The sequence below is a fragment of the Hyperolius riggenbachi genome, chromosome 12 (assembly GCF_040937935.1).
Source record: "Hyperolius riggenbachi isolate aHypRig1 chromosome 12, aHypRig1.pri, whole genome shotgun sequence".
Taxonomy (NCBI): domain Eukaryota; kingdom Metazoa; phylum Chordata; class Amphibia; order Anura; family Hyperoliidae; genus Hyperolius; species Hyperolius riggenbachi.
The window spans coordinates 137,140,767-137,165,310 of NC_090657.1; the positions used below are offsets into that span (position 1 = coordinate 137,140,767).

General features: G+C 43.3%; 1 protein-coding gene and 1 long non-coding RNA gene across 2 annotated transcripts in view; one reads left to right on the forward strand and one right to left on the reverse strand.

Annotated features, from left to right (window-relative positions):
* Positions 1-6,370, reverse strand: part of MMP9 (matrix metallopeptidase 9) — a 30,679-nt gene extending 24,309 nt beyond the window's left edge. Inside the window, exons 1-3 of the mRNA XM_068261930.1 lie at positions 6,143-6,370; positions 1,818-2,050; positions 541-689 (exon numbers count right to left, since the gene is read on the reverse strand). Coding sequence (XP_068118031.1) covers positions 541-689; positions 1,818-2,050; positions 6,143-6,283 — 523 coding nt within the window. The 5' untranslated portion in view covers positions 6,284-6,370. The remainder of the gene's footprint in view (positions 1-540; positions 690-1,817; positions 2,051-6,142) is intronic.
* On the forward strand, positions 589-19,290 carry LOC137540779 (uncharacterized). Its single transcript, XR_011025049.1, has 3 exons — positions 589-760; positions 12,888-13,004; positions 19,176-19,290. It is a non-coding gene; the product is annotated as an uncharacterized lncRNA (long non-coding RNA).
* The last annotated feature ends 5,254 nt before the right edge of the window (positions 19,291-24,544 follow it).

Consider the following 24,544-nt stretch of genomic DNA (forward strand, 5'->3'; position numbering starts at 1 on the left):
CTGCTTTGTTGTTGGGTGATTATTGTGTTAGACAGCATGACTTGTGAGCCTCAGGAGGAAAGTAGAGATAGGTAAGGGATGGGGAAAAGCAGTGCTATGGACTTGTTCACTAAATGGTCCAAATTTTAAGGGAACCTTTTTTTTTTTAATTTATTTTAAGTATTTTTATAGCGCTGACATATTACGCAGCGCTGTACAGAGTATATATTGTGTTGTCACTAACTGTCCCTCAGAGGGGCTCACAATCTAGGCACTACCATAGTCATAGGTCTATGTATGTATCATGTAGTGCATGTATCATAATCTAGGGCCAATTTATGTGGAAGCCAATTAACTTATCTGTATGTTTTTGGGATGTGGGAGGAAACCGGATCGCCCAGAGGAAACCCTCACAGACATGGGGAGAACATACAAACTCCGTGAAGATAGTGCCCTGGCTGGGATTCGAACCGGAGACCCAGTGCTGCAAGGTGAGAGCGCTAACCACTATGCCACCGTGCTTCCCACTACTACTTTATAAGGTAGCTTTAGGCTACTCACTATCAGCTCCAAAGAGGATGTTAATGTCAGGTTCCCCATCATAGATCCTTGTGAAGGTGAGTGGCGTTACATCACTCCAAACCTGGAAGGCTCGAGCAAAGGCATCATCTGTCACCACTGGGTCAAGATCAGGGGAGTAGTTCAGGATTCTGTGTGTGACAAGAGGCAATCTTAGCAGTGCACTGATCAGAAAGGAGTGTGTTTGGTGACAACACAAAAGGTAAGGTAAAACAGTATAAATCACTATGAAAAACAAAAAAATAGCAAAGCACACTCAAATGATTTACAGTAATCATTGAACCTACCTATCTGAAAATAAACTCGAGAGATAAATACGAACAACTAAATAGTTGTGTGTCTAGTAGAATCAGAATCAGAATCAGAATAGTTTTATTTCGCCAAGCATGACTGGGTCATGCCCGGAATTGGGTTTGGCACAATACATAGCTCTGAAAGGTACATAGGCAAAGGAGAGCATCACAAATACAGTGCAATACAAAAGGACAGACAGTAAAAAACATCGTACTCAGGAATATTGCACTCAAGAACGAGGAAATGTATGTACACAAATATACATTCAGCAGACGTAAGCATTATTCCAGGACACTGCTGGATTCTAACCAGGGTGCAGGGACATAGTCCAATCAGTTAGGGGTGATGGCAGGTTGCTTCGAAAAGCGTATTTATTACAGACCACTACTGTGCAGGTGGTAAGGCACAGATAGAGGGTGGGAGAATGTTACGGGAGTTCAGGAGGCTGACGGCTGCAGGGAAGGAGGAGTTCTTGTGTCTGGTGGTCTTAGTGGGGATGGCCCGAAGTCTCCTGCCCAATGGTAGTGGGGAGAAGAACCCGTGGCCTGGGTGCGAGGGGTCACTTGCGATCTTCAGCGCCCTGGCACCCAGTCTTGTGTTAGTAATGGTATATAGAAACGCCCTGGCGTCTCATATTATTTTCATTGCAAAGGATTATTTACATTATGAGTGTGAAATGTGCACAAAAGCCATATCAGTGTGATGTAAAACCTTGTTTCTTCAGATAAAATAAATAATTATCTATGACTCTGAGGCAACTCCTTTGCCTTCAGAATTGCACAGTCAGGTGAGGCCCAGTTCGCATTGCAATGCAAACGGATTGACAATCGAAGGATCCTATGTTATTAATAGAATACCCTGCACTTGTCAGTCCTCAACAGATCCGTTACATCCGTTGCAGTTGCCACAACGCAATGATCCGACCTGCAGCAGGCTTCACCATACATGAGGTATAGGACACTTACTTGTATGTGACATCATTATGATCCCACTTTAAGTCTCCTTCAAAAGTCTGGAATTTGCCGACATCTGGTACCCCACAGCGGGGGGACTTTATTGCTTTCATGGTTTCTGGGTCTAGATCACCCGTTTCTTTAAGTCCCAGCTTCCGTTGCATTCTCAGTAGGGACTTCTGTATAGAGGTTTGTTTGTCCTTTCCTTGTTCCAGTGGCATGTACCCATATTGCGTTAAATATTTCTGTAGACAAAGGAAATTATTTCAGATAATTCAAAGCTGAATGCACTCATGCATAAACGGGCCACAAAAAAACAAAAACAAACAACAACAACATTTTACAGACTAAATATAACAGGCAGGGCCGGTTCTCTCACGAGGCAAGGTGAAACATTTCCATCAGGCGCAGAGATTACAGGGGCAGCATTTTTGTACTGTGTTTACACTAACAGCATGTAGTCAGAGTAGGAAGAGAACAAGACTCACAGCCAGCAAGTGTGTTATTGTGCTGAGCTGTAGCATTGTCATTTGAGAACATTAAATGAAGCAGCGCTTCTGTGTGATCATTCCAAATCGGGTGTGGGGGGGGGGGGGCGCATCCTCACAATTTTGCCTCAGGCAGCAAAAAGTCTAGAACCGGCCCTGATAACAGGCATTGCGTACCTAAGGGCAGTCAGCAAAGGTTATGATTGATTTTGCTGGTTCAACAGTCTGAAAGAGCACCCCAGCACTGTAAACTAGCCAGTTTGTGTGTATAAAGGCACGGGAATGAATGTGGAACACTCCTCACATGAATAAATAAGTCGCATATCAGACTTACCAAACTGCATTATTATTTTCTGTAAAGTGGTCTTACTGTTTTCATAATCTAATCAGATGTTATTAAGCAATTCCTAAAAGGATTTGGGGGAGGGGGGGGGGGTACAGGGTGCTAGGGTGTCCCTCCTCAGTCCTGTGTAGGTTTGGTTGATCTGTAGACAAAAAGGCATCCTAATCCCGTTTAAAATTTTTAAAAAGGCAACAATAAGGGATCAACATTGAAAAAGTGGTAATTTTTAATCCATTTAAAGCAGGGGTCTCAAACTCAATTTACCTGGGGGCCGCAGGAGGCAAAGTCTGGATGAGGCTGGGCCACATAAGGAATTTCACAATCGCGGCGCATCGCCGCCTCTGCCCGCCCATCTCACTTTTCCTTCACAGAGAGGGGCGGGGAGAGGAGGCGATCCGTGCGGAGATTGACATCAGGAGGGGCGGAGCTGAAGCTGAAAGCTCTGCCCCTTCCAGGAAATGCCAGCGGATTGCCCCCCGAACGATTTGGGAGCTCTGCAGCCCTCGTTTAGCGGCGGGGATGCGGCGGATTACTTGGGAGCACTGAAGCGAACTATAAGGAAGCTTTTGCCGGTGAGGGCCACAAAATATTGTATCGAGGGCCGCAAATGGCCCACGGGCCGCGAGTTTGAGACCCTTGATTTAAAGTGTAACTGTCAAATCAATTTTTTTTTCCCTCAGACTAAACTAATGTACAGAAGCAAAAAACAACCCAGCATGCCCTGCAACTTCCTTTGTGCGGCAACATATCAAATAAGAGTCAGGTAAACTGGGGAATTATCATTTATAAACAAGAAAAGTAAAAGAGATTTTAACTTTTGGATTGCCTGATTAGCATCCTTATTACTTGTTTACCAGATAAAAATAAAGAATTGATTTTTTTATTTTTTGCGCAACAGTTACACTTTAAAGTAACTTTCAAACCTGCCAAGGAGCCCTTTGTCCTTGGCAGGACTAACAAGGCAAACTAATAAGACAAATGACCATTATTATATCTTGACAAGGGGACATGAGCAGCTCCAAAACATTGACATAACTTTGAACAAACTAAATACCACCATGTTTGAACTGTGCAGAATTTTTGAACTTTTGGGTTGTTAGATGCAGCCATGTACTCAACCTTGTCCTTACGTACTGTAGTTGCTAATATCTTTTTATTCTTTTATTTTATTGAGTGCCCATTTTCACCATTGTGCTGACAAGAAACTATACTACTTTCCATCTTTGCTTTGTCCACTAAGTCACTTTAACTAATGGCACGGTTATTTACAGAAACGTACTGGAAGCTTACATTGCATATGAGCTGAGTTTTCATTCCTTGTTTAGAAAGGTCACATTCGGAGGATAAAGCATGTCTACACACAAAAGCTATTATTACTTTTATCACAGCTTCTTTCACAGAAAAAAAATGTTTTTTTGAGCTTTTCTACAAATATAAGTGTGCATGCTGTTTGCTTCCCTTTCGTGTAAAGAGTGATTAGTGCAGTTGATATTCCCAACACAGAGAATTCTGGGATGGGAATAATCTTGTCAAATTCTATAAGCATCTTTATGCATATGTACTAGATCCACTTATTTGGACCAATCCCATCCATGTGGACAGTCCTCAGGCTGCTGCTTGCAACATAATGTAAAAAATGGAGAAACCAAGATATGATTGATTTGATCAACAAGTACCGTAAGTCTCCAACTAGCTGATCAGGAACATGCAATCAACTTTCATGTAGTAAGACAAGATCACGTGACCTCAGTCAGAGTAATCAAAGTTGATCATCTGATCAAACTAAGCATGTGCTTCTCCATGCATTATTCTGCTGGAGAAATTATCCCATGAGAACTTATCTCTAAAGGACAATGCTTAAGCCTGGTACACACTTTCAATCATGACTGGCCAATCACATACCAATTTTACCACCTCCATGTAGTATGAGGGTCAACAGATATTGAACATTATGAGCAGATTGTGCAGGTAAACTCTCATACTACATGGAGGTGGTAAAATTGGTCAGTGATTGGCCAATCATAATTGAAAAGGTGTACCAGGCTTTAGGGTGCATACACAAATCCAATTTTGATTGGACAATTACTGCCCAATTTTACCACCTATATGTAGTATGAGGTCCAACAGATTTTGAATGCTATTAACAGATTGTGTAGGTAAGCTCTCATACTACATAGAAGTGGTAAAACTGGCCAATCATTGACCAATCAAATTAGATGTGTGTATGCAACTTAAATCCACTTTCAATTATAACTGGCCAATCACTGACCAATCACTGACCAAATTTACCACCCTCAAGTAGTATGAGGGTTTACCTACACAATCTGATAATAGTATTCAATACGGCCTAGTGCACACCAGAGCGTTTCGGCTGCGGTTTGCGATCCGCTTGCGGGAGCGGATCCACTTGGGTAATGTATTTCAATGGGCTGGTGCACACCAGAGCGGAAGGCGTTTTGCAGAAACGCATACTCCCGGGCTGCTGCAGATTTTGGATTGCGGAGGCGTTTCTGCCTCCAGTGTAAAGTATAGGAAAACCGCAAACCGCTCTGAAAAACGGCACTTCAGAGCGGTTTGCCAGGCGTTTTTTGTTACAGTAGCTGTTCAGTAACAGCTTTACTGTAACAATACATGAAATCTGCTACACAAAACCGCAAAACGCTAGCTGAAACGCTGCAGAAAAAGAAGAAAAAGCGTTTCAAAATCTGCTAGCATTTTGCGGATCTGCTAGAGGTTTTTGGTGTGCACCAGGCCTATCTGTTGACCCTCATACTACATGGAATTGATAAAATCGGTCAGTTATTTGCCAATCATAATTGGAAGTGTGTACCAGGCGTTAGTCTACACACGTTTTATTATGATTGGCCAATCACTGAACCATTTACCACTTCCATGTAGTATGGGGGTTTAACTACACAATCTGCTCATGGTATTCAATATCTGGGGACTCTCATACTATATGGAGGTGGTAAAATTGGTCAGTGATTGGCCAATCAAAGTTGAAGGTGTGTACCAGGCTTTAGTTTGCATAGTACTGAAAACCTACAGAACCTTACTGGCATTTTTATAGCTGTGTCTTCTTAAATTGAAATAAATCACTACAAGAACAGACAGCAGTAAAAAAAAAAAAAGATAAAACAAACTTTTTTACGTGCTAAATAAGGAAGCGTTAGAAACTCTTTTAGGCTTTTTATCACTTTATTATTTCCTGTCCCAGTGACCACTAGTGTTCAGATTAAAACTGAGGTAGACACTAGAGCATGAAATAAGAATTCTCCCCAGTGGGGGACACAGACAGCATTAGCAACCAGAGAGAAGTTCTGACTCTTGCTCATTCCATCTAAAATGAACATAAAAGATTTTGGCAAGAGTTGGCCTTTAACAATCCAACCTGTTATATTTCCTTTAGTTAAATATGCAAATATTTGATGTCAGTTTAGAAGTCTGATTTATTTTCAACTAGAAAGATAACATTAGAGAGATATAGAGAATTGTTAAAGTCTCACCTCAGCTGCCTCCAGATCACTTAAGCCGCTGCGGATTTCTCCTGGGAATATGATGGTCTTTGGTGTATTCTGAGAGGTTGGGGCAGAGTAACTCCCAACACTCAAAGTACTCAGCAGGACTAAGATTGCTAGTCTTCCCATTGTAGCTTCCAGCTCTTTTCCCTCCTGATCGCTTGTCTGCCTGTCCCCTGCCTATCTCCACTATATATATACCTTAGTGGCTGAATCACCTAACCTCAGACCACAGGATTGTAACACATGGTGAGAGGAGGGAGGGGGGGACAGTGTGTCATGCAAAAGTACGGGGGAGGCGGAGCAGCATGCATGTGTCACACATAATAATAATAAAAACTTCAGACGTTTAATCATTATTGTGTCAACATCCTGCAGTATAGCACTACATACATGTAGACTACATACACATTAAAGTGTTGCTTAATCAGCCAATGTGCAGTTTATATATGATCCACAGAGAAACAAGCTGTTTACATCCTATCGGGGATGGCAGGTTAACATTCCTGAAAGAATATAGCTGGAGGCAATGTTTATGACAAGTATTTTGCAATAGCTTGTTTAACACTTCTCCACTAGAGGGTTTTCTCTGCTCTGTACATTTCCCAGCTGTACAGTGTCACAGTAGAACTTTTTTGATTACATACAATAAAAATATGTTATTATTAGTATTATTTGATGGTAAAAAAATGTATGATTAATAATCTTCCTGCTAGTGGAAGCCAGAGAGTTCTACCCGCTTACATTATAGGTCTAAAATTGTAATGTGTTTTTTAGAATTTCTTTATTATGATTTTCCAAATATACAATACTTAAATGCAAGGTGACAGTGGCAAATTTAGAAACCTAGCTGACCTCTGGTCAAAGTATAAATGTTTCAGTACCACCCCCCCTTTCACCCGCCTTTACCAAGTGGTGCGATCCTTACTAGCCATGCCTCTCTACATTTCCCCCTTAGTATTGCCACTCCACCATAGTATATTATTAACTCCTTAGTTTGCTGTACAATACTGGTATTGACTACTAGTATGTGTGCCTCATAACTAAATTTTCACCTGCTGTACAAAGCCCTGCTTACATTTAAAAAGAGCACCACAATCATTTGGGCTCTGCAGAAAGCCACTGGGAGAATATTGGTAAAATTACAGATTTTCCCCTGATGACTGTAGAAGGCCAAAACCCAGGTGGGGAAGGAGAATGAGCAATCTCTATACCCACTGGCAACTGTTATCAGTGATATCTAAGAGAATATAAAATGGCCCCATACCTGGAAAAGCTCCAAAACTCCCAAGAGAGGAAAATCCTGAGCGTCTACAGATTGAGTGCTCACAGCCTCGAAATAGAGTCTGGGAGACACAGACAGACATACAAACCCAGGGAGGAAAGGTTATGCCAACACTGTGAGCAGAAAACCCTTGAGGATGAAAGGCACTTCCTGCTGCTCTGCCCCAAATATACTACAACCAGGGACACTTACTTTAAGAAACTGTTGGAACTATTGCCAGACTTTCTTACATTAGAAGATGAGAGAAAAACATATATCCTACTGGAAGAAGAGGAATCCACACTATGTCACAGCATGCCACAGACTGAGAGGAGCATATCGGAACTGTAAACCTAAAAATGTCCACAGACTGCTTAGCCATTGTCCCCTTACCCCACCCCCTTTCATGTCCACCTTTTTCCCCTTGCTTTGGCAATACCTGTATGAATCTTGGTCATGCCAATAAAGCTATCTTTGATTTGATTTGATATTGTTTGACTTGCACTTTACTGGGAGAGCGTGCAATACTGTTGTTGTTGTTATTATTATTATTATTTATTTATATAGCGCCAACATCTTACGTTGCGCTTTACATAGTACAAAACAACTAATGGGAAACAAATATACATAAGAAATTCAAGACACTGTACAGTCATGACACTCAATAGTAGAAATACAAATACATACATCTGCAGTTTGATATATCTCTAAAGTTGGTACATGTGCATATGTTAAATTACAACAGTATGCGAAACACAAGAAAGAGGTCCCTGCCCTTACAATCTAGAGTGTAGTGGGAAGGAAAGGAAGGAGTGATTGGGTGAGGCAGTGATGCGAATTTGTGCAAAAGGGTCCAGTGTACTTGGACCCGTGATGTTAGTTTGAGTTTTAATTTTGTTATTTAAAAGCTGTTTTAATAAAATGTTACCCCCCTGTGTTATGAATCGAGCCTCACTCCAGTTTACATATTCATGGTGCTGGTCACCTGTTCCCATTTTTGAGCTCTGGGTGTCTGCAGACTGCACTGAGGCTAGGATTTAGACAGACAGCGCCAAGGAATATATATTGCCTGATTACTGTCTATTGTGGATTGGAAATCCTTGGCTGATAAGATTTTTTCTCTATCAGTGCTCATATCATCCCTATTTTCTACAGATTTTCTACTATTCGCCAGTGGAATATCATTAGAATTACCAACTGTAACATCCACGGAAGCAGCGGCTGCGGGCGCGCAGGGTGTCTCCGCAGCCGCCTCACTTCCCTGCTCTGGGACTTCGCCCGTTCCGCAGGCGTCTAGTACGCCCAGGACGAGGTTGTCCATTGCTCATAGGATTGCTGTACCGGCTGGTCGGCTGACGTCAGAGGAGACTCATGGCGCTCAGGATTGGCTGATTGATGGTGGGCATGGCCGTGGGGTCTCCTCTGCTTCAAAAGCCTTCAGTCTTCACTCGCAACCTGTCTGCTGTTGCGAATACTTATGTGCTAGCGCTCAGACCTTAGATAGTATCCGGTGTGCTTTGATCTGGGAGGAAACCAGGGATTTCACACAAGACTAGGATTATTGTATTATTGTATATTTGATATTCTGTGTATGACTCTGCCTATCCTCTGACCCTGCTCTTGCTTATCGATTCTGTACTTCTGCCCATCTGACTCTGTTGCTGAACTCTGCCTGATATCTCACTAATCTCTTGCCTGTCGATTTTGTACTGTACCTGCCCGCCTGTTACTGATCCTAGCCTGTCTGTCCATTCTACTCACCAGTGAACCCTGTCACTGGTGAAGTGCTCTTTGCTAGTACTCATCAGCTCCTCTGGTGAGATCTAGTCCATTAATCTATTAATGTGTAATATAGTACCCACCAGCTTCTCTGGTGAGGTTTAGCAAATCTTTTCAGTTACTGTACCAATAGTGCCCACCAGCTCCTCTGGTGAGGTCTAGTTAAACTATTCAGTAACTGTTGCACCAAGCACTATTCACCTTGCTATTCTGCTAGCTATACTTGCATTATTGGTGATTATGCAGATCACCACATAATCAGGTATAGCGTCTGTATTATCGGTGATTCTGCAGATCACACATAATCAGACGTCTGTGTTGCTACACCAATCGTTACACCAATATTCTACTATTCGCAGTGGCAAATTCCCATGGTAAAATATTAGTAACCCTCTTCTCACACTAACCTTTCTCCTACCGATGCCTAAACCCTATCCTACTCAGCCCCCACCCCCACTCTACAACACTATGAGCACCAATTTCCGCTGCCAAAACCTGCTTCACGCTTATACAGTATGTCTCTTACCATGAGTACAAGCATGATGCTCTGCCTACCATTACTGTTTACATGACCATGGGCCATGTGCAATTCACTTTTTCACCTGAGTTTTCTCTTAGGAATTAATTTTTCATCTTTGATTTTAAATAACTTTTTAGCATGCAGCAATGGAAAAAGTACCAAAAATTAGGTGAAAAAGTACTACTAAAATCATTTTGAGTATTTGCTTGCTGGTGGTTTAACCTCCTTGGCGGTAAACTCGAACGTAGTTCGGGGTAAGCCGCCGGAGGGTGCCGCTCAGGCCCTGCTGGGCTGATTTGTTTAATTTTTTTTTTGCTGGACGCAGCTAGCACTTTGCTAGCTGCACCAGCACCCCGATCGCCGCTGCCGCGCGCCCAATCGCCGCTATCCGGTGCTGCGCGCGCCCCCCCCCCACCCAGACCCCGTGCGCTGCCTGGCCAATCAGTGCCAGGCAGCGCCGAGGGGTGGCCCGGGACTCCCAATGACGTCCCGACGTCAGTGACGTCATCCCGCCCGTCACAATGGCGACGGGGGAAGCCCTCCAGGAAATCCTGTTCTTTGAACGGGATTTCCTGATCGGAGATCGCCGAAGGCGATCGAAGAGGGCGGGGGGGATGCCACTGAGCAGCGGCTATCAGCGGCTATCATGTAGCGAGCCCTGGGCTCGCTACATGATATAGAAAAATAAATATTTAAAAAAAACTGCTGCGCTCCCTCCTGGCGGATTTTTTTATACCGCCAGAAGGTTTAAAGGGCATTTTATTTACAAGTTGTGAAAATGTCACCTGGGAGAAAACTCGGGTGAAAAAGTGAATTGCATATGGGCCGATGTGAGGCAAAGTGATTGCTCATCGGAGGAGGAGTTTAGTGGGTCAGTAGGCATCCATTTTGTTAATGATTACCACTATGCAAGTTACACATAACAGTAATTATTGATGCCAGGACCGAGACAAAGTCCTACAATGCCCAAGCGTGAGATTGTAAAGTCGTCCCCTCTCAACTATTGCATCTTGATTGCTTGCTCAGCTGTCCTGTAGTTTAAGCTTGACTACAGTACTAAAGCCTAATGGAATTTACAGTGTATTTGTTATTTTTATTATAAAATCACTCTTCAGAAATAAAAACAAAGGATATATTCCATATATTTCACATCTCTAAAACATCCTTTCACGCATTACTTTTTAAAGAAATAAGCCACCAATATTTGCAATTTTTTTTAAAGGCTGTTCCTTATTGGCCCCTAGTGCCCTGGAGGCTAAAGTTGGCGACATGTAGCAGAACTTTGTAAGGCTCTAACTTCATTTCCTGCTTTAGCTTTAACAAGAAACTTAATCATGACCAGAAAATCAGTCTTGAAAATCTGTCACCTGATCAAATTGATCACATGCCTCTCCATGAGTACTGCTACTCAGGGGCGTAGCAATAGGGGTTGCAGAGGTTGCGACCGCATCGGGGCCCTTGAGCCATAGGGGCCCCGAAGGGCCCTCCCTCAACTACAGTATTAGCTCTCTATTGGTCCTGTGCTCATAATAGTCACTTCTATAGATACTTTGAATAGTGGTAATCCTTAACAAACTGCTCCCCATCCCCCTCTTGCACCTTTGACACTGTAGTTGCCATTGGCAGGTTTTGGTGCGCCGTATAAATTGTTATGTATAGAGTGCTTGGGGGGGGGGGGGGGGCCCACTGTAAAACTTGCATCGGGGCCCACAGCTTCTTAGCTACGCCACTGCTGCTACTGTTGCTCATGAGTAGCTCCATTAAAGGGTTGGCATGGTGTCTCAATTGACGATGCAGGTGTTAGTACTCACCATACATATTTGCCAGTTTTGGCATGTATGTGGGGAATTTATATTAAAAAAAATATGAATCCTAGTAATAAATTGAATACTTACTTTATAAAAAGAGATTATTTGTCAGTGGCTTCTTCCTGTCCCCGTTGAGTGTTGGAAGTGACTTACTTGTTCTGCACTAGCCACACCTCCTCCCACCACATGATAGCATACATCCTCTTCCACCTCTTGCAGCATGTGATGCAATTGTGCCCACCCTCTAATTTAATGTAGTGGGGCAGAAGAACCCACAGTCTTTCAGTCTATCTGCATGCTTCATTCGGTGGTAATATTGTGCAAATGCACCAGCACACAGCAGTGGGCATGCTGGGAGTCAGAAAGGCTTTAAACAACTCCTGTACATGGGAGAATAGCAGGCAGTAAGATCACTGTAAGCCTGCTCTATGTAACCTCACTGCCCTGAATGCAATATAGGTACCCTTTAACCTACTGCAGTGCCTTATGGGAGGGTTCCACAATTGGACTTTCAGGCCCTAACATATCTACACTGCCATATGGAAAAGGGTGGTGATGCAGAAGTTCGGGTTTTCAGAGTATGCAAAACAGTGTTTGGCAGTCTGTAAGTTATTGGCTGTTATGGAGATTTTTCCCAGCCAATAGCATACGCTCTTTAAAAAGCTAGTCCAGGTTTGCTGGGTCAATTATGTTCTCCAGTGCATTTCAGCTTTAGCAAGTAACTCTATGGTACAAAGTGAAGTTGACTCTTTCCTGAATATCTGTGTTTAATGAGCCATTGGGATTCCTGCAATACAAGTTCTACTTATATCAGCAATGCGTCATTTTTGTATCATAAAAAAAAGGGGGGGGGGGGGTTTATAATCATCAGTCCCATAACAGACTACAAAATGTTTTGTGTTTGTAAACATTCCTCATTTGCTTGGTTTATGTAAAAACAACAATCTGGTGAGGGAAGACAACATAACAACAGCAATCCAGAGGAAGTTTTCAGTTTTGCAAATGGATAATCAAAAATGACCCACGGAGCGCATGAATGGTGTCACACAAGATGTCACATCTCTCGACTCAATGTCCTCCTCAATGGCACACATGCACATGAACATTTAAGCATGACCACACATCTGAAAACCTCTTTTGCTGCACAGATTTGCCTGTGGACATATATTTGCTCCAGCCACTTAGCCTAAGTTTGTGAGTAACAATGACGGCATGTGAAACACATGTGCCAATAATGTGTTTTGTTATTTTTCCCTTTTTTTATACTCTACGTATGGCTAATCATGTTCAAATAAGACCACTAATCATGTATGGCTAATCATGTTCATAGACCACTGACTGCATCTTCCCTGTGATCCGCAGAATGTTATTATGTAATAACATCCGCTGGGTAACAGAAGAGAGATCACCCTGCAAGGATGAAGACAGGAGTGCACGCCACCACAGGCTGACAGAGGAGCTGTGCACCCGCCAGGACAGGTGAGACGCTACTCTTCCGAACATTCTGCAGGGGTCCCGGGGAGAAACAGTTAAGTTGGGGGAGACCTGGGGGAATGAACCAGCAGCAGGCTTGGGGCCTTGAGTCAATTGCCCAGAACGCCCCTTTGGTAGCATCACTCCTGGGGTTAGGTAATTGGTAAGCAGAGTTTAAACTACAAATCACCCACTAGCAAAACTTTGATGGAGGTCTCCAAACATTCACACCCCATCCTTATGGTTACCCAAATGATAAGCAGGGCCATCTGGCAGGAATCCTATAACAAGCTTGGCCACCATGACTCTCCCCAACCATAACATGTGGAAGGGTGGCTCCTGTATTTCAAAAAGGCTGGGTAATAAATGAGGCCTTCCAATAGCCCCAGTTCCCTGTGGTTTGCAGGGTATGTTCCCCTTAGTTACACCTCTGGTGCTAAGTATCAGAAGTGCTTTGGGTTACTATTAGATCTCCAGTGAAAGTCAGATAAGTGTCTGGCCTCTTGTAGAATATTTTAGTGTAAGGCACCAATTAAGAATCTAGTGTTAAGATTTGGGGGTAGTGTAGACTAAGGCCTCTTTCACACCAAGACGTTGCGCTTTAGGGGACGTTAGGTAGCATAACTTGCCCCTAACGCAATGCATGGTGGTGTTGAAGTTGGACGTCAGATTTAGCCGAGTTATGCGGCTCTTGCTTTCATTCTATCTATACTGATAGAACAGCCGCTCCAGGATAGTGATGGGAAGTCCGGATCTTTTCAAGGATTCGGATGATTTGAATCGGATCATTGAAAAGATCCGGATCTTTCAACCGAATCATTTGAATCATTTTACTACGGAAGCAGACTGGGGGTGAAATGACTAGCAGGACAGGACTTTCCCTGCACTGTACATTCTGTATGTTCCTGTTTCTTCTAGACAGACATCCACTGTGAACCGAATCGTCCATTGTGATGATCCGGATGATTCGACTCACAAAAAAAGATCCAGATCAAATGAACGATTCATTCATGATCCGGACAACACTATGAGTCCAGGTTACGTCACCACAGTGCAGTGAATATTAATTAGCCATGTGGCTAGTCACTGAGCATGTGCAAGCAGTCTAACGCAGCTAAAGCCCAGTATAACGCACAGCATGCTGCACTTTCCCAGAACGTGCAGCGTTACAATGTAACGCAACGGGGGCACTGTGAACAGCCCATTGATTTTTCATTACTGTGAGGTGGGCTGCGTTACAGGCTGCTCTAACGTGCGCCTGTAACGTCCCACTCTGAAAGCAGCCTTAGGGTACTTTCACACTGTGCATGTTGTGTTGGGGTAAGATCACAACGGTGCAAAAAAGGTCGCATTGCACGTTAGATGTGCGGTGCGACCAGACAGTGAAGCATATTATTATTACTTCTATTTATAAAACGCCAACATATTACGCAGCGCTGCACAACAGGTACATAGTGAATACAGTACAATGAAAGTGCTTCACAGTCACTAAATGCACACGTTGCCAAGTAAACGCACAGCATGCTGTAGGTTACTCTGTTGGAACCCACTGCACAACATTCTATGTGAGAGCCATAGAAATATCATTGCATTGGGTTGTGATGTGATGATATTGTCCATTGTGGCGGAATGCTATGGAAACAATGTAAAAAGACCCAAAAGCCTTGGGTAAGGTATGTTTGCTGACAAAAACCAGGAGGTAATAATAGCATGTATCCTGGTCTTGGTTTGGACATTTTGGCATCAGGCCGAATACACACAATACCCTGGATCCAAAAGCGGAACAGACGAGTAATGCGTATTGTCATTAGCATTCCATCTCACTTTGCTAACCCATGGATGCAGAAAACTGATTTGGATTTTTTTAGCACACAATCAATTATCATATGAGGATATTTTTGTTTATCATCACTTTTGAGATTGCAGGGCCCAGACATCATTTTATGAGAAGATGAAACCTGCAGCTCTGGAAGTCTGTGATGCAGGAAATGAATAGGGCTATTGACCAGCTACTTTAAGTTGCTGTGTGCTCCTAGGAAATCACGAGTGAATGAACTCAATGGCTGAAAGATATATTTTGCCGTTTTCTCCTAAGTATTGTAATAGTAATGCAAGCTGTCAGTTGATTGGCTGTTGATGCTGTAGAACACATCCTTGCTCTTTTTTTTCTTTGTTATTAAATAAAACCTTATTTGTACTTGGGATAATATTAGAAACTTTGCTGACATCATTCAGGCCCTCTTTCATCATTCAGCCCTGACGAGTATTAGTGCTGTGAAACTCACCACTTCCTGCCTTATTCTTGGCTTTATATGATTAACACTATTTACACAACAGCGCTCTACCCAGGATGTCTCCAGGGAAGCCAAGCACAGATTCAGCCTTGTAGTACCGGCATGAGAATTTAGCTGCTGACATTAGAGAACAGTCGTCATTGTGATTCAAACCTCTTAAGATGTGTTTTTGTGAGTGGTTGGTTGGTGTGAGTTCATGTGCGAACTTACACCAACCATCAGGTCTCATGCTAGTCCCTTGCTACATCTATAGTGCTGAAGGCTGTAAATCGATGCTGGAGCTAACCATGGGAATTTACTAGCATTGCTATTACTGCTCCATTTAACTCTTTAAAGGTGCAGGAGAAATAGTATGGCATTATAATAAAGCACTTTTAATGATTCAAAGTCACAGAGATGTGACGTTTGAATTAAAGCACTCTGACCATTTTTTCAACTTTGGGAATGGATGAGAATGTGTGTCAGGTTTGTTTAGCTGTCTGCAACCTCATTAGACAGATTCCCATTATTACCTGTTACTAACGACATGAGGTGAAGTCAGTGAAGTCAGTGAATCTGTCATGTTTACTGACAGTGCTTTAATGGTTTTTAATTAGTGGTGACAAAGTCCTTATAATAACCTTTATTAGGTTTTATTTCTATTTTGTGTTACTGTTGGAAAGCGATATGGGGAAACAGTCGCCCAAGATGGATAAAATGGAGTTAAGACAATATAAAATGAAAAAAAGAGAAAAGTGGCAAAAGAGAAAAGTGGCTTACCGCCAAAGACGACACTAGGTAATCTAAAGGTGGCCATACACTCATTGATTTTCTTATTTGATTCCTAGATTCAATTAATCTTCTGGGAATTGATTCCCAAAATGTCAGATCGATCTTTGATCCATTTTAAACAAATATTGATTGAAAGAATCGATCGGACAGGATTGAAAATTTAACACAATCGGGGGTGGGACAAAAGCATTGGCAGATTGATGGCCTATAGCTTTGCACTGCATCGAACAGTACAACTCTGCAGTTCCCTGCTGGAACCTATTGGGAATTGATGTGCCGTGTATGGAAGGGATTGATTCCTTGTGAATCAATTCTTTTTGGAAAGGAATCAATGGTTTAAGAACATTGGGTGGAAATCTATAAGTGTATGGCCAGCTTAAGAAAAATAGTTTAATGACCTGTACCTGACCCCTGCCCTGTCCATGAACACCTGAGTGGAGACAGGTTTATAATTTCCACCTGCCTAATTAGTTAATTGAACTTCTGGCAGCCTAATTTTGTAAGTGCCATTCTCTCAGTTTCTCCTGGCGCCAACACCCAATTACATACTGCACCATTTAGACTCCTGTTGTGTTTTTTCGAGGTGCCATGCCATCATTTCTTATGTTGGGAATACACTATGAGTTTTTTTGGCAGATTTACTGTCCGATTAAGTCCCTGATCGATTAGTTGATCACTTTTCTGATCGATTTCCATTTACTTCTATGAGAACATTGATCAAAACAACTAACAGATCAGACCTGTCAGAGATTATCTATCGAGCCATCTATCTGCTAAAAAAATCTTATGGTGTGTTCCGAGCATAACCCTACTGTTGGAAAGTTTCACCCATTTATAGTTTTCTGTAACAGTGGTCCAAAAGGCAGAATATGTAATGGCAGGGTAATGTATCCAACTAGGATCCAGGCAACAATAAGAACCAGAGAGTGATTTTGCTAAGTTAGTTTATTTAGTCTTAATAAGGATTTTCAATGAGATGCGAGATTGATGCAAGATTATGCAAACTTTGCATGCAGCTTTAAAATGGATCAATCAAATCCCCTTTGGTGGTATTATTGCTTATAATTTATTGTATGGTGCTGTCTGTTACATTGTTGCTTTATAAATCAAAAACAGCAGTCCAAATTGTGAGTAGAGTTTTACTTTATTGACATTTCTGTGTAAAATGGAGGCTTCAATGTTACTGTAAAATGGCAAAATAACAATAGAGTTTATAAACATGCCCTGGGGAATAACTACAATCCTGTAACATTACCGCAGGGCCCCCCTCAACTAAACTCCAACTCCACACCCTAGTAAGAAGTTTGTCCAGATTAAAGGGACTAAGGGAGCCCATCTCTTCCCCTACATGAATAGCAGAGCAGCTGCATCAGAGCAGATATACTGTACTTATGCCGGCACTAGATCCTCTAGTTCTCTTCACTCCAGCTGGTCAACGTCCAGCAGCTTCCCTCTGCAGGCTCCTGATGTATGTCACGTGACTAACTGGCTGAGTGAAGAGGATGAGAGGACCCGGCATCATCAGAGTAAGTATATGAGCTCTGCTGTGGCGACTCTGCTATTCATCCAGGGACAGGGCCGGATGAAGCTACAATGGGGCCCTACGCCAAAAATAACCTGTGGCCCCCCTGCACCCTCCCTCAGCATATTCACCCCCAGGGCACCTAAGCCAGCTTCCATGCCCCCCCCCCCCCCCCCCATGTCCTCCTTGAACTTTGTGTCCCCCAGGGTCCCTGAACTGCTTTTGTCAGAATAGTAATTCACCAATCCCCGCACGCTGTTCGATCCATGCTCCCTGACTTAATCGCTGCTGGCTACCTCTTCTCTGCGACTCTGTGCTTGTTAACACGTAATGATTGGTCATGAAGAAGCAGCAGCCAACAGGGATAAAGACAGGGATAGGTGATTTGCTATTCTGACAAATCAGTGCAGGGGCCCATGTCAGGGAGAAGCCCTGTAGTACTCAGGGGCCCTGGGAAAATTGCCCCCTTTGCCTCTATGGTAACGCTGGCCCTGTTCAGGGAGAGAGAGAGAGGCAAGCCCCCTTAGCACTTAAGCCCCCTAGCAACTGTGGGAGCTATAGTTACACCTTTTAATATGCCCTGTATTCAGATTAAGTAAAAAAAAACTTTCATCAAAACAGACACGCCAAGACTCGTGTGTTGGTATTCCAGTAATGTATGCTCAAATTTTCGTTGCACAATATTTTATCAAATGAATTTATCATATTTGATGAACTTAACCTCCTTAGATATGAGTTACATGTTCCTGCAAACCTTGTTGTGCAATGGGTACACAAATAAAATATGGTAATATTAATAATAAATTAAGGTAGAAAAAAAACAAAGTTTTGTAAAAAATAATACCTTTTAATGGCTAACTAATAGAGTTAAATGATGCAAGCTTTCTGGGATCTAGTCCCCTTCTTCAGGCATATTTCCAGATGTTAGCTGAAGTAAAACACTGATGCAGGTAAATAGTAAACACGAAGATGATAGTTGTGCTGGTTACTGTTTATCCGTTAGGTGTCAGGTGATCAGCAGGCTGGAGCCAGTGAATTTGTGCAACCATACATGAAATCCAGCAGGTTTCTGAAGATCATGAAGCCAAATCAATCATGTTACATAAGGAGTCATGAATCCTGTTCCACAATTTAAACCTTCTGTTAATGTCTTGAACATTTTCATAAATTTGTACTCAGAAATTTTTCATGATTGATCATTTTTGAAGTTACCTTTAAGAACAAGTACTTTTAGATCTTGCATGCTGTGTCCTGGTTCACAGAAGTGTTGGCCCACCGGTGTGTCCAGTTTACCCTCATTGATTTTAATTTTAATAAATTAAGGCAAATTTTAGTAAACATCAAAAATGAAACATTCAACAAACTCTCCAAGCTATAACTAAAGCAAATTTAGGGGATAATTTCTCAAAGTTTATATTACAATATACAGTATATATACCGTATTATATTTTCTTAAAGGATCTCCTTTAGTAGTGTATCCTTACATTTTAAGGAAACAACCATCCTTAACTGCCCAGTCATCTCTGATTAAATTGAACAGACAAAAGTGATTACATAATGAGGAATTTATACACAATTGTTTTTATCCAGGTATTTATGGAGTTGTCAGCTAAGGTCAATTCGGGAACATTTCTGCTGAGAATCTAGCATGTGTACAGCTTCCCTGGTGTATTGTCGACAGATCTGAAGTGCCGAATCGTTTCAGCTGAAGGTATTATTCTCCACCTTACCCCTCCTGCTGGAAGCTGCTCTGTTGTGCACTGCACTGTCATCTCTCCTCCATAGCAACAGGACACATTGTGAGGCTATAGACTCGCGACAGATCTGTACAGCACTCAGCCCTGAATTGTCACACAATAGAGCGAGTCCCCATCCCAGTGAGAGGCATTCACTGTGTGCTGGTAGGCTCCATTATACCCATGTACAGCCACGTACACCAATTCAATGAAAAATTGTGTTCCTTTTATGGTTCTGTGGCATAAAAAACCTGAAAACTGATCCCATTAACCAGTATTGTTGTTCAAAAGATACCAATCCATTTAAAGGATACCCGAGGTGACATGTAACATGATGAGATACTCATGTGTATGTACAATGCCTAGCACACAAATAACTACTTTTTTTCTTTCTCTGCCTGAAAGAGTTAAACATCAGGTATGTAAGTGGCAGTTCCTGTCTGAGTCAGGACTGGGTCAGACTACAGTGTGACCCTTACTAATAAGAAATTACAACTATAAAACTCTTTCCTAGCAGAAAATAGCTTCTGAGAGCAGGAAAGACATAAAAAGGATCAATGGTTCATAGATTTTAGCTCTGGTATACTTCAATAAAACAGTAAGAACTTAAAAAGTATATTTAAATATAAAATAAAACTGTAGAATATCTTAAAAAGTCATTTTTAGGAGGAGGAGGATAGATACAATTGTTTATTTCACTAGTTTATTTTCACCTCAGGTGTCCTTCAATGAGCTACATGGCTTATTTTACATATTCCAATTATGATTGTTAACATAAAGAATTTCTTGAATGCATATGCATATACTATCAAGATGTATGTGAACAATTTAATGCTGTGTTATGTTATAATGTAATAAACATTATTCAAATGCAAAAAAAAAAATCAAGAGTGGTAGAGGCAGCTATAAGTAAAACATTATTGTTGAGTGTTAAAAGGTAAAAATCCCTAGCTTTATTGTTGTATCATATTTTGTGTCACTGGAATCATCAGTTTTCGGCTACGTTCACACTTGGATGTTGTGGTGCATTGAGTCAGAAATATACTGTAATGGTACATTCATATCAATGTGTTAGCAGTGCGGTGGAATCGGTTAGCATAACGTGATGCATGCAATGGGGAACCGCATAATGCGCACATGAACAGTTGCAGTGAAGCATACTTTGTTTATACTGTATGCTTTACAGTATGCATTGTACTCCACAATAACATACAATGCATCTTTTCTCCTCTGTTGCTTTGTGATCCTGTTTTCAGGGAACACAACACCCCAGTGTGAACCTAGCCTTAAAGTGTACCTAAGATAAATACAGCTCAAGGATTTATACTTACCTGTGGCTTCATCCAGCCCCCTGTAGTCTGTGGGCTCCCTCTGTGTTTGTCTGGTCCCATCCATTCCGCCATTGGCTGCTCCAGTAAAGTACCCGACTGAGCCAGTTGAGGACTATTGTGTGTGTGTGCGCGCCTGCTCTATCACGCTCCAGTGGCGCAGGTGCAGAATTCTTTCAGCAATGAAAGTGCAATTGAGGAGGCACATTGTCAGGACAGGGCATGCACAGTAGTTAGCGACTACCAGGGTTGACAGTGGGAGAATGGAGGGGATTGGACAGACTCTGAGGGAGCCAACAAACTAAAAGGGGCTGGAGGTATTAATTCTCCTGCTGTAGTTGTCCCAGATTTACTGTTAATATTAAAGCCACACACCTCTTTAGAGTTTCTGAATACAGGAAGTAAGCTGAAATCTCTCCAGTGGAGACCTAGTCAGCCATACCTGCCCCCCTCACCCCACCCCCATCCAAACCTAAGACACATTCCTGGAATTTGTTCTTTAGTTATTTGGAAAATATTTTTATTTTCTTCTTTGTCTCTCTCCCTGTCTCTGTCTCCCTTTTTGCCTTTATGTATTTATCTGTGGTATATGACCTTTTTCTATTAAGGTAAACTATGTTTTGGAACAGTTCGTGTCACACCTTCATAAACAGAGCCGACACCATATTGTGAGATCACGAAGAATGCTACAAATCTGAAATCAGCAACACACGACCACACACCCCTTACTCAGCAGCAGGCAGCCAGGACTCTCTTATTCAGCAGTAAACAACCACACACCTTGCCTCAGCAGTACATGACCGCACTCAGACTCAGCAGCAACAACACACAAATGAATATGAGAAAACCAGGCTGTTTGTTGGGGACAGAGTGCATCATATTGCCATCTGTACGAATGTAATTGTCAGCGTATGTCTGAGACTGTTTCATGTTGTGCCTGTCAATGCGGATCCAAATATGTGCCAGTCTGAAGCAGTACATGTCAGTCCATATTAATACAGGGAAAAGGCTAAGCTTAAATCATTGTACATGTGACTGCCTGTCCGAATCCAGACAGTCCAAATGATAGTTGACAGTGCTGCTTTATGATTTCTAAGCACACCCTGTTGCTATAAAGTACCCTGTTGCTCTAAAGTAACGTTACGCATCATTTGTAAAAAAAAAAATCTCTTTACTTACCAATCTCCACTGATATAGGCAGAGGATTACATGTAGCCTATCAAAGCCTCTAACTGCTGGTTAAAGAGGAACTCCAGTGAACATTTTACTGTAGGCAGGTGATGTAGCTGCTGCATAGTTTTTGGCAGTTGGAAACAGCTGTAAACAGCTATTTCCTACAAAAGTTTGAACTTTTCTTGTGGGAGGGGTTACTTGTGGGAGGGGTTTCACCACAATATCAGTCAAAAGGCGCCCCCTGATGGTCTGTTTGTGAAAAGGAATAGATTTGTCATGTAAAAGGTGGTATCAGCTACTGATTGGGATAAAGTTAAATTTTTGGTCGGTGTTTCTCATTAAACAATCAGCTGCCAGCTATATGATCAGCAGCCAAGGGCTGTGATCAGGGACGTAACTAGACTTAATAGGGCCCCCTGCAAAAATGATAGCATGGGGCCCCCTTGGTCCCCGAACTCCATGCAGGTCACATGATTGGGAGCTAGCGAATGGCAGCAGAGAGTGTTTTGCTGTGAAGCAGCGTCTGGAAGCAGAAAAAAATGACACACACTCCTGGAACTTGCTACTCTGCATGGCGGGAGAAGGTGGTGGGGATGTTTTTTGGGAGTGAATGGGGAGGTATTTTTGATAATTGGCTGCACTTGCAGTTTGGCAGAGGGCAGGGATCGCAGGGGTGACTATTACCCCCATGGCTGTGATAGGATACATTTCTTTCCCTTCCCGGGCAAATGGAAATTTGCAAGTTAGGAGATTTTTTGTGTTCGTGTGTGTGTGTATGTGTGTGTGTGTGTGTGTGTGTGTGTGTGTGTGTGTGTGTGTGTGTGTGTGTGTGTGTGTGTGTGTGTGCGTGCGTGCGTGCGTGCGTGCGTGCGTGCGTGCGTGCGTGCGTGCGTGCGTGTGTCATTACTTGTAATAAGGAAGAAGATGCACTATTCTTGTCTTGTCCTCAATCTTTTTTGTGAAACTGTCATACTGTGCAGCATAGAAAGGGATGATGATCACTAAAACTGGGTAGATTAGGATTGTAAATGTGCTTAAAAGGAACCCAAGGTGTGAGACCTATGGAAGCTGCCATATTGATTTCCTTTTAAACAATGGCAGTGGCCTGGCAGTCCTGCTGATCTTTCTGGTTAGTAGGGTCTAAATTTCACACACCTGCAGCTATCTTGTCAGATTTGCAATAGACATCTGATCTACATGCAGGGGAGGACTGGCCCAGGGGGACGGGGGGCAATTGCCCCCCGGGTCGCCCGAATCTTAAGTAATTAGGGCCGGCCGCTGCTATACGCAGCGGCCGCAGACATACCACAGGTGACAGGTTCGCAGTGGGGATCGCAACCTCGCGCGATATTTCCCGGCAAGTTGAAGTATCCCTTCAGAGAAGGGGCTGAGGCGGCCGGCCGTGGTGTGCTCTTGTGCGTGGCTGTGCCTGCGGTGGATGTGAGCGACACAAGGACACAAATAGCTTAGGTCCTCTCCGGCCCGGTGGGTTGACCCGGCTTGACTCCGCCCCCCGCCTGGAGTCATTGCCGCCCGCAACGTGCTGCTGTGCCTGCAGTGTCATCGGAGTGAGCTGTCTCACTCTTCAGCTTTCTGTGCTGGGGGGGCTGGGGGCCTGGAGCTGCGGCTACGAGTGGCTGGCTGGTTGTCCTGGCTGGAGGAGTCGGACACTCTGGGGGCTGGGAGTCGGAGATGCCACCTATAGCTGCTTGCTGCTGTGGAGGAGGAGGAGGTGTAGGACTGAGGAGACAGGAGGATAGAGGAGGTCGGGTCCAGGTTGCCAGAGGAGAAGGTGGTTTTTATAAATTTTGTTTCTGTACTTCTTCTCCCTTCTTGTCACTGAGTTACTCACACTTTGCTGCCTGCCTGCTACTGCTGTCAAATTCAATTCTCTGCCCAGGCCAGTGCCCTCTGAGTTTTTTGTGTGTGATAATCATCCCCATTCTGACCCTGGCCTGAGGGGGAACGTTTTTTCTTCTTGTGGTGTGATTGGCGGCAGGGGAGGGGGGAGGCAGGCAGTTAGGCACTGTCAAACAGGTAGTTGGAGGGGGTGGGGGGGTAGGTGTCAGACACGTAGTTTGTATGGTGGGTGGGCAGGAGTGGTATTAGGCATCACCAGGTAGGTAGGTTTGTGTGTGTGTGTGTGTGGGGGGGGGGGGTTGTTTAAAGGAGTTATCAGGCATTTTTAATGAAATAAGTGCTACTTACCCAGGGCTTCCTCCAGCCCCACGCTCCCAGCATGTCCCTCACCGCAGCTCCACAGTCAGCCATTCGCTGCCGCTGCCTCCCAGTCCTCGGCGATGGCACCAGTCCGACCTGGATGTCGGCCTGTACTGCGCCTGTGCGAGCAGCACAGTCAATCACGGCCACGTGGACCGGAGTGTACTGCGCAGGCGCAGTAGTTCTGCGTCTGCACAGTACGCTCTGGTCCATGTGGCGGTGATTGACAGCGCCGCTCGTACAGGCGCAGTCGGCCTGACGTAATCGCCGGTGGCTGGGAGGCAGCAAACAGCTGACTGCAGAGCTGCGGCAAGGGACATGCTGGGAGCTTGGGGCTGGACGAGCCCTGGGTAAGTAGCACTTATTTTCATAAAAAAAAAAAAAAGCCTGATAACTCCTTTAAGGTTAGGCATCAGACACAGACAGGTAGATTGTGCGGAGAAATGGGGTTAGGCATCAGGTACATAGTGTGTGTGTGTGTGTGTGTGTGTGGCTGGGGCTG